Source organism: Euphorbia lathyris, chromosome 7 (assembly GCF_963576675.1).
Source record: "Euphorbia lathyris chromosome 7, ddEupLath1.1, whole genome shotgun sequence".
Taxonomy (NCBI): Eukaryota; Viridiplantae; Streptophyta; class Magnoliopsida; order Malpighiales; family Euphorbiaceae; genus Euphorbia; species Euphorbia lathyris.
The window spans coordinates 79,078,217-79,089,278 of record NC_088916.1 but is presented as its reverse complement, the minus strand read 5'-3'; the positions used below and the strand labels follow the sequence as shown (position 1 = coordinate 79,089,278).

The window sequence follows — 11,062 nt, the reverse complement described above, 5'->3', positions numbered from 1 at the left end:
TTTCTTTTTTTTTAATTGCTCTCTACTGCACCTTGCTCCTGACTACCTCGAGAAAGGGGGAAAAAAAAACGAAAGGTTAGTTTACTGAAATTTATGTTGTCTCTCTTTCTAAATATGCCATTATTTATTAACTGTAAGAAGATAAATTAAATAAACCTAACTTTTTTCGAAACTTAGTGACGGATTCGGGATTTATTGATATATTACTTCATTTTTTTTTGATGTTTTTACTGTAAAAACTTAAAAGTTGGTTCAATGGAGTAGTTGCTAAAAGTTGGTTCAATAGAGGTATTCCGTGACGAATTCGGGATTTATTGATACAATATTTCAATGCTTATTGGTATTTAATTGAAATTTTTGAAATGTAGTTCGTCCAATAGAATTTTTGTTTTTGGGTAAATACAATGGGGAAAAGTAGTCCATTGCTTAGGGGGCAGAACCCCGGCTTTAGCAAAATCCTGAGTAGGATGCTGTCTCCGTCTGAATTAGTTCCTTCTTACTTTCTTCCTCTTTTTTCTAAAGTCTTAGAGCATCTCCAATAGTCTTTTAAGTTGGTTCTTAAGTTAAAATTTGAAGAGGGAGAATGAAAAATCAGCTCTAACAGTCTCTTAGCGCTACTCAAATCACTAAGAGCCTCTACATCCTCCCTGTTAATAGAGAGTCTCTCTCCACCTCTTAGTGCCTCTTAATTCATTTTTTATTAATAATTTATTATTGAGGAGTCACTATTAGTAAATATAACAACAATTAATAATTTTAATGATAAAATAATATATAAGGAGTGAATACAAGTAGTATTGTTAGAGATGAAATGTCTTAGTCACTCTTAAATCACTAAGAGTCAATTATTTATATTATTTTTAGAGAGTGCACTAAGAGTCTCTTGGAGATGCTCTTAACTCTTTCTTTCTTTTTTTTATTATCAATTCACTCATTTCTCCTCCACCGGCGTTGAAGTCCGGGTGGAGACAGGGGGTGCCACCCTCCCAACCTCCGGAATCACTTTGATGGTTCCAATTTCGGCAAATTGAGCGTTTGGAATGCAAGATAGCTCCCAAAATATCTATCGGAACAAAAAGAAAAAATAGCCAAGAATGATGTAAAATGAGATTGAAAAACAAAACTGCCATAAAAATGTAGTCATTGTAAAATTGACCTTCCAAGTAATCCTGTAATCGTCACTGAATCTGCCCCACTTGCAAGACTAAAATTAGCCTCCCCTAATCTCAAACCTTGGGTCCGCCACTGACTGTACTGGAGCAATTTGAGCAATTTTATTAATGCTTTGTCTACCAATTTCATTAATTAACATCTGCTGATGTTTCTTTCTTCTTCTCCTTCTGATATTTATTTGGTTTTCAATTAGAAGATATGGTTTCTTTCTTTCTTTCTTATTATTATTATGATTTGCTTTGATTTGGATGGATTCTAACTAAGGGGTTTAATTAAGAGTGAGTGAGATTAGCTGAACTAATTAAAATTAACCTGCTCCATATATCTTTAGTAAAGTCATAATCATAATCATCATCATCTAAGTTTACTTTCTTCCATTCCACCTAATATCTAATAATAATGATTATTATTAGTTTAATGAGTTAATTAAGTGCATGTGTTTGCTTTGCTTCTGTCATCACTCATCAACTCAACTGAGTCTCATAATTGCTGTCTTTAATGCCTATTTGGTACCTTGTCCCCCCATTGTCCTTTTCCCCTCTTTCTTTCTTTCTTCCTAACACCATTACAGATTTACACTAACTTCCTTTCTTTTTTCTATTTAGATTAGGTTGGAGAAGTTGAAGTTGAAGTTGTGTAGCCTTTGACTGAGGTAATAGACACTTAATCTAATTTTAATTGTTTAGTGGTAGTCAAAGATTTCATCTTTTTCCCTTTTCTTTTTGTGCCTTTTCTTCTATTTCATTGGATGTGATGTGAGTTAACAAACTCTTATTGCTGCTCCATTTTTTATTTTGTTTCAGATGCAAATTGGGAATTCTTATATTGGGTTTTAGTGTTTTAGACTGTGAAAATGCTCAACAATGTCCTAAATATATCACCTAGGCTATCTGCTCAAGCTCTATCAAATTCTGTAAGTGACTGGCTTCCTTTTTTGCTTACTTCAGGAGAAGTAATTGCCTTTGAAAGATTTCAACTGATGTTCTTGTCATTGCATAATATGAGTTGCTATGTTGCCGCGTTTCGTGTCAGTTTCCGTTTCCATTACAGTTTTTTAGTGAGATCAGGATTCACTGACAGGGTACTTGAGGTGTTCTCTCGTAATTTATGGGTGCTAAATTCTTTTTTTTTTTTTTATGTTTTATATACAAAATTAAATACCCGCATACAGTTTCTATAGAAATTTTGGCGTTTTCCAGCAACCAACCAGTGGATGCTAAAGCCCCTGAATCTGTCCTTCTGGTTCCCTTTATGGTGTCTGTTTCCATTTCCGTGTCAGTTTCAGTTCCGTATCAGTTTGATCAGGATTCACTCATAGGGTGCTTGCGGTGGTCTGTCGTAATTTATGGGTGCTAAATTCATATTTTTTTTTTGTATGTTTTATATACAAAATTAAAATCCGGCACACAGTTTCCACAGAAAATTTGGCGTTTTCTGGCAACCAGTGGATGCTGAATCCGTCCTTGTCGTTACCTTTTTGGTGTCTGTTTCCATTTTTGTGTCAGTTTAAGTTTCCTTATCAGTTTTCATTTCCGTGCAACATAGAGTGGTCATTCGCATCAATATTGTTAAGCTATATCTAAAATTCTATTTTGTTTGATTTTCCTAAATAGAATGGGAATTGAAAACTTTCTTTAAGTGAATCTTATTAGGAAAATTATTATAGTTTTCGGGCGACCATTGGGTGCTCAAGCCCCCCTAACCCATCCCTGCCGTTTCCTAGCTATACTTTTATAGAAACAACGTTTCCTGGATCTGTTTTGGCGTTTTCCGGTATGGGTGCTCAAGCCACCCTGAAACCCGTCCCTGCCGTTTACTAGCTATATTTTTACGTTTTCTGTGTCTGTTTTGGCGTTTTCCCATTGACCAGTGGGTGCTAAAGCCCCCCTGAATTCGTCCCTGCCGTTTCCTAGCTATATTTTTTAGATAGCAACAAAACCTGTGTCAGTTTCCGTTTCCGTGCAGCACGGAGTGGTCATTCACATGAATATTGTTAAGCTATATCTAAAATCCTATTTTGTTTGATTTTCCTAAATAGAATAGGAATTGAAAACTTTCTTTAAGTGAATCTTATTAGGAAAATTATTATACTTTTCGGCGTATTTAGGCTTATATAAGCAAGAGTTGTTTACTTATTTATCTGCATTTTGAAGCTCGTGTCTCGGGTTGGGATGTGCATATATTTGAGCTTTCGGGTGTAGTCGGGTCTCATGAGATTTGAGAGTTAGGTATTGGGTAAAAGATAAAGGATGGGATTTTACTAATGAATTATGTGATTTTCCCCGCCCGTGGATGTAGGCATAAATAACCGAACTATATAAATCTCTTGTTATTATGATCGCATGTTTAATTTCACACTTATCGAGCTTGTTGTAATCAACAACCGATCTAGTTCCTAACTAATGTGAGGATGTAGGAAAAAATGGCCAACTATATAAATCTCTTGTTCTTATGATTGCATCTCTAATTTCACATCTATGAAGCTTGTCGAGTTCCTAATGAATGAAATAAATGTCCGGTGAGGAGTCTGAAAAATGGTTTTCAGCTCAAGCTCTCTCCGGAATAATTTGGTTTGGTCGATAATTGTTTAATAATCTAGTTGATTGAGGCTATGCTGTTGGAGATCTCACTGAACTCTGTGTTTTTTAGAATCTTGAGTGCATATGTTTGAGCTTTTGGGTGTAGTCGGGTCTCGTGATACCCGAGACTTGATAATTTGTGATACAAGATTAGAGACGATTGTGATTTGAACCACATTGTTGATTAAGTTGAATTCTTTATGCTTTGCTTTGATTCAGATTGTAATGTCAGAGAACACGGTCGCCTCCGTCATATCTATTCCTAGTACCGGAACTCCTGCAAAGGTTTAATCTATACTCACATTTTCCAATTTAAACACATTCTGAAGGAGCCGAAGAAACACTCACACACGCACACGCACATTTCATGTTGTTAATCTTGGTTTGACCTCTTGATCATCTAATGCAGTCTTCTGATGCATTGAGGAAAGAGATCGCCACGCTTGAATCCGAAATTCTGCATTTAGAGAGGTATCTTTTGTCACTCTACCGGACGGCTTATGAAGAGCATCTGCCTGCTACATCAAATGTCGCTGAAAAAACGTTACCATCACAAGTTGTAGCGAATCAATCACATGACAACAACGTTAAACCATGTATAGAGACCAAGTCCTTCTACGTTGATCAGACCACCCGCACCCCCGCGCATTGTTGGATCAGTTCAGATGATCAGAGTTGTTCTGCTAGCTCACATTCAACATCGACGAGGGTACTCATAACTTACCGAACTTCTTGCTTATTCCGTTCCTTTATCACATACGTGATTACATTGTGATCTCTTTGGTAAGCATTTGCAGGATCGAAAGAATGCTGATTCTGCTCGTCGCAGCCTTGCAGATCACCTTGGTGCTTCCTGCTTACTAGACAGTTTTAATACTCCGGATAGACTCTCCGAAGACATATTGAAATGTATATCTTCTATTTACTGCAGACTCGCTAACCCCCCTCATTGCCAAGGGGGTTCGTTATCTTCTCCTCCTTCATCCTTTTCGTCGTCAAGTATATTTTCTTCCCGCAATCCTTGTGATAATTGGAGTCCACAGTATAGTGAGGATCCCGTAGTGAATCATCAAGGATTGAAAGAAGAAGTCGGGCCATACGCTTCAATGGTCGAAGTTCTGAAGATATGTTTCGATGACGATAGTTTCAATTATGCAGCTGTAATGCTAAAAACTTTCAGGTGGTTCACACGTAACTTTACTGTATATATATCGTATGTTTCTCACTTGTTTTATACTCGTGTTCGGGTCTTCGGTTCATCTAAGGCATCAGTCAAGAGTTCGGGCCTTTTGGTCCGAAAGATGCTAGATGAAAACAGCTTTTCCTCAAAAATACTTAACGTCTTTTTCTTTTCTAAAGTTTCTCACTTGTTTTATAGTTGTGTAGGTCATTGGTTCGGAGTCTCGAGAAAGTTGATCCAACGAAGATGAAGCGCGAAGAAAAGCTCGCGTTTTGGATTAACATACACAATGCTTTGATCATGCATGTACGTCTCTACTCGATGGCAGCTCCGTGTTTTAATTAGCAATTGTACTGTTTTAAATACATTGTAAGCGTACTAACGACATCTCCTTCGCAGGCATACTTAGCATATGGAACTCGTAGTCGCGTAAAAGGCGCCTCCATTTCAAAGGTGAAGAGCATGTCTAGTTGTTTATCGTTGAACCTTATTCGATAGTTGTCTCACCGTAATTTCCATCTTTCAGGCGACATATAATGTTGGCGGACATTGCATAACTGCGTGTACAATACAAAGCTCTATCTTCGGGATTCGGTCTAATTACTCAGAACCGGTATTTCCTTCCCCTTTGAGACCCCTAGCTAGCTATATCAATTATGCATTCCGATTTATGAACACGAGACATGTATGATTTATGACTGCAGTGGCTGCAAAATCTATTTTCTCCGGGGAGGAAATCGAAGACAGGGAGCGTTAAGCATGTGTACGCCTTAGAATACCCCGAGCCACTTGTTCATTTTGCACTATGTACAGGAACATACTCCGATCCCGCGGTAAGAATGGCACTCTCTTCTGAATTCACAATGAAATGCAAATTTTATACGTCAATCCTAGATTCAAACTCGTTGTATTATGATCTCAGGTTCGAGTTTTCACAGCGAAGAACATCTTTCAAGAATTGAAGCTTGCTAAAGAAGAGTTCATTCAAGCAAGTGTCTACATACACAAGGACACAAAGATTTTCCTACCAAAACTACTTTCGTACTTCGCTAAGGACGTCGCAATGGATGTGTCCGGGCTACTAGAGGCGATAAGCGGGTGTCTTACAGAAGAACAACAGAGATGTATGAGGAAATGTATGAGGAGAAAGGTAGACAAGTTTGTTCATTGGTTACCGCAGAGTTCGTCATTTCGGTATGTGATCCATGGAGAATTAGCCAAAGGGAGATAGCGGCTTGATTAAGAGAACCCACCGGAGCTATAGTTCGTTGTTTCGGTATGTGATACATGGAGAATTGGCCAAAGAGAGAGAGCGATTTGGTTAAGGGAACCCACCGGAGCTGTAGTTCGTCGTTTCGGTATGTGATCCGGGGAGAATTAGCCAACGGAGATAGCGGCTTGGTTAAGGGAACTCACCGGAGCTGTAGCGAGGCGAGTCTTGTTTTGATTTGTACAAGATGGATAAGATTTTCACTTCCTACAACAAAATGCAAATAGTTTTTTCCTCTTGGAAGTCATTGTAACTATTAATAGAATGTATAAGCTAAAATTGTGGAAATGTTTGAAAATAAGATGATAGAATTTGAATTTTGAGGTGAATTAATTGGGAATTGATTGAAGGGTGTTCAACATCAAAAAAAAAAAAAAATTTGCTAGTCTCCACTCAATATAGGCTCCGACCTGGTATATGATCAGTGACGAATTCAGGATTTACTGACTAAGAATAGGATTTACTGTGCAATATGTCCAGGGGCGGAAACAGGGAGGGGGCTGGGCCGCCGGGCGCCGGAACCACCATGGTCACGAGTAGTTTCGGTCCCCCTAATATTAGCCTATATAGACTCTATATAGTAATATTTCATTGTTTAAAGGTAGATGAGATGGTTAAAAACACTTGTTTCTTTTCAAAAGGTTAAATCCAAATTTCTAATTTTTTTTTTTTTGCCTGTAAGGCCTCTATAAATCCAAATTTCTAAATCTTTTTAGTTCTGATAGACTTCTCTAAATCCAAATTTCTAATATTTTTTTTTTGCCTGTTAAGCTTCTATAAATCCAAATTTCTAAAATTTTTTTGCCAGTTAGGCCTCCTTAAATCCAAATTATAATTTTTTTTTGGCCTGGTAGGCAATCTGAAATCAAATTTTTTAATTTTTTTTACATGTTTAGCCCTCCCTAAATCCAAATTTTTTTACATGTTATGACTATTAAACGAAATCTAGCTTAATTTTGAGAAATTGTACATTAATACTTAAAATTGGTTCTTGACTATTCAAATTATAACACGCATGTATACAAAAAAAAAATTAAGCAAATTTGATTTAGTAAAAAAAAAAAATTCCGAACGCACGTATAAAATTGACCCTCCAACCAAATAATCATGTATTCGCCACTGAATATGTGAAGTGCTTAATTAAAAAAATAGGTTTTTAGCGATTAGTGTATGTTCAATCCCGTCTCAAGTTTCCCTGTATTTATTCATTTATCACCGTGACTAATGAAAAATAGATACATAGTCACGTAAACACTCATAACATGTTAGATTTGGGTTAAATGCACTATTGGTCACTGAACTTACATGATTATCTCAAAATGGTTACTTAACTTCAATTTGTCTCAATAAAATAACTCAACTTTGAGTTTTGTCTCAATTAGGTCACTATGACGATTTCAGTGATTAAAAAACATCGGAATGATGACATAAGTGATACGTCAATATGAGACAACTCATATTTCTAACCGAAATGACATATGACATCCACATATGTGCCACCTGACTATCACGTGTCGATTATTTTTATGAAAAAAAAAGTAAAATTTAGTTTTTTCATAAAAATACCCAACATGTGGCTGTCATATTTCGTTTCGGTCAGAGATATGTGTTGCTTTATATTGACGTATCACTTACGTCATCATTCCGATGTTTTTTAATCACTGAAATAATCGTCATAGTGACCTAATTGAGACAAAACTCAAAGTTGAGTGATTTTATTGAAACAAATTGAAGTTGAGTGATCATTTTGAGACAACCATATAAATTTAATGACTAATGATGCATTTAACCCCTGTTAGATTTAGATACTCAATTATATTATTTATAAATTATGTTTTTCTATCTTGTAATTTTTATCAATGTTGTCATGCTCGGACCGGACCGGCCGGTGAGGAAGCCGGTCCGAGCCTGCTTGGTTTTTTTAATGTTCAAAAAACCAGAGAGACCCGGCGGTCCGGCTGGGAACCGGTGTGACCCCGGTCCAGCATTCGCATCGCCCATGTCGTGCGGGTGCGCCCCTAACCCAGCAGTTAATCGATTGCACCCCCTCTGCGCGTGAGAGAGCATTTTCCCTAGTAATTGGTTAAAGGCTTGTAAAGCCTATTTACTTATAAACCAGTTAAGTTTCTCATTTTTTTTTCTATGTGGGATATGAATGTTTAATTTCATTTTATCTTCTTCCAAACCATATCAAATCATTCACTTTAAGCATCAATTTCTCATTCATCATTTGTCCGTTTTAAGTTTATAATATATTTTTAAAAAGATCTTATGACATAGAATATGTTGATATATTTCAATTTATTCTGAACTTAATTTATTTGTTATATATTTAAGACTCAAATTAACAAAAAATAATAAAGCAAAAGTTGTTTATAATTTATTTTGGATATACATAATGTATAAAAATAATTTTAAATTAATTATATATACTAAATATATATAAATATTATTTATTTTACGTCATCCGGTTCGATCAATCCGAGTCATCCGGTTCCGACCAAGTAACCCGTGACCCAATCATCAATCCGGTTTGATGTCCGGTCCGGTTCTGATAACATTGATTTTTATTAGCTTAAGGGGTGTATGGTATCCGAAATTTTAAAAGATTTTTGTATGGGAAAGACTTTTTAATTGAATGATTTTATAGATTTTAATAGATTTTTAATTACTTTTTTTTTTTTTTTTGTAGATTTCATAAACTTATGGAGGACTTTCATAGATTTCTTTTTTAATGAATTTTATAAACATTGATGGACTTTTATAGAGATTGGTAAATTAACTTTCACAGCTTTCTAATTAGATTCGTGTAATGGTAAAAAAAAAAAAGTAGTTTTAATTTTATCATTTTCAAAAAAAAATACATATGAACAACTTATGTCAACATTTTTGTTGCTCCTCACGAGAGTCGTTCTCTCCTCATGTGATCATTGTCTTGTTGGAACCCCTAATGATAAATAGGTCTTTTAATTTTACGATAATGAAGCACATGTTGGCGAGTCTTTGGCGACCAGAAAGAGGCTTGAATATTAAGGACCTAGGGTAGAAACTGATTCTTTTTAGATTCTATCATCCTTATGACCTGCGATGGGTGATGGATTGAGGGCCATGGACTTTGATAACCATTTAAAAGTTTTGCATGAATTACAGCCTGAAGAGGATCCTATGGAGGCTCTGTTGTATCTTATGAACTTTTTGGTACAAGTGTATTACTTACTTATGGGTTTTTTTTCTCTGAAATGGTTGGTGATATAGTATTAAACAAATGGATCACGGCGCTTAAGTAAATATATAAGGGTTGAATCCAATATTTGGGCCTAGTCCAGGAAACCCACGACAAATGAGAGCACAAAGGCTCACATATAGGAAATCCTCTATAAGTAGCTGCCTAAAAGGACACGTGGACCAATAGTTGTCTCGAATCCTAAAGGCACGCTCCTAGTTCCCATCAAACACGTGATGTTATTAAAGGAGCCCGAAGTCAATCAAGGACTACCACGTGTAAAAGTAGATAACCTTGTTCAGATACACAATTACTTATAAATAGCCTTGAAATCAGAGCCACAGGTACGTCGTTTTTCATACACTATTGTCTTTTAATCATTTGCTTTCAAGTTACTATGTACTTCTCAGTACATCACTAACTTAAACATCGGAGAGGGTTCGCCTGACTCCAGCCCCTCCCTGACCGTTTGTTGTTATTTTAGGTCATCGGAAGCAGTTAGAAGATAACATTCAGTATAAAGGACATCATTTGTTGCGGTGAGCCTAGATGTTTTTCGTGACAATGGTTCATGTTCATAGTTTTGTGGTTCATCCTGTGGTTCAGCAAGTTTTTCAAGTTGAAAATATCCCTAGTACGTCAGCCACACATAATCATGGCTTGATGGATTCCAGTAATCATCCATTAACGCCATTGTATGCTACACCGGCTTTGGATCAAAGAATTGATGCCTGCATAGGGTCATTAGATCATGAGCAATGCATTTTTATAGATGGATTAACAAAACAACTAATTTACAACTTTAAATCTGTTCAAGAGTCTATGAACATCCTTAGGGTTGAGCATGCATTACAGATGGAAATAATACGGTTAGAGTTTAAGGAGGCAAAAGAAGCTGACAAGTATGTAGAAAGAAAATGATCAATTGCTTATTTTACAGGGCATCATGACACCCAAACATGTCCTAGAAAATGAGGATTCTCTAAGGAATTCAACCAGAAGTATTTCAGGGAAGATCTAAGGAGAAGCCTACGAGCCCTCCATACCGAAGACGCCATCATTCACCTTCACCTGTCAGACAAGCTCCAAAGCCTAAAGGATCCAGATCCCTGAAGCGTCATAGAGGCGTTCGTCATGATTCCACTAAATCCTTGATTCATCATTGTGAATCACATAAAAAGAGATTGGAGGTTTTTAAATCCCTAGATTATTGAAACTGAAGGCAGTAGTCGAAGCCCAAAGAAGAAGAGCATTCTTTGAATAAAGAGGTTTATAACCTCGAAAACGAGCTTCGGCATGTTATGAAGACGAGGGATTAGAGTCCAGATTGCCTGAAACTATAGATGTTGATATTCTTTTGAATGCAGAGATAATGAATCAGCCGATGCCGAGAGGTTTCAAATATCCCCTCCTTAAAGATTATAATGGCATGACAGATCCAACTATCTATGTGAAAAACTTTCTTCGGGCTCTTCAAACCACCAAGGCAACATATGCTCTTATGTATTGTTTGTTTTCAACAATATTAAAAGATTTAGCTGCTTACTGGTATGATATACTTTTACTTGGATCCATCAGATCTTTCAAGCAAATGTCTAACGAATCTGCAGATCATTTAATTACATCCATTTTAGAAG

The 11,062-nt window shown here is 36.4% G+C and overlaps 1 protein-coding gene across 1 annotated transcript; it reads left to right on the top strand.

The window, feature by feature from the left end:
* Positions 1-1,430: 1,430 nt before the first annotated feature.
* LOC136234736 (uncharacterized) lies at positions 1,431-6,551 on the top strand. The gene is made up of 10 exons (XM_066024211.1): positions 1,431-1,825; positions 1,977-2,086; positions 3,972-4,037; positions 4,162-4,461; positions 4,550-4,932; positions 5,139-5,238; positions 5,332-5,385; positions 5,459-5,545; positions 5,637-5,765; positions 5,855-6,551. Exons 2-10 carry the CDS (start codon positions 2,027-2,029, stop codon positions 6,161-6,163), a joined length of 1,488 nt encoding a protein of 495 aa, XP_065880283.1. The 5' UTR covers positions 1,431-1,825; positions 1,977-2,026; the 3' UTR covers positions 6,164-6,551.
* The last annotated feature ends 4,511 nt before the right edge of the window (positions 6,552-11,062 follow it).

Bases quoted from the DNA above. Each gene is read 5' to 3' on its own strand.
- LOC136234736 (XM_066024211.1), top strand. From the start codon at position 2,027: ATGCTCAACAATGTCCTAAATATATCACCTAGGCTATCTGCTCAAGCT. The intron at 4,038-4,161 runs GTTTAATCTATA...CATCTAATGCAG, and splicing joins GTACCGGAACTCCTGCAAAG to TCTTCTGATGCATTGAGGAA. The intron at 5,386-5,458 runs GTGAAGAGCATG...TCCATCTTTCAG, and splicing joins AAGGCGCCTCCATTTCAAAG to GCGACATATAATGTTGGCGG.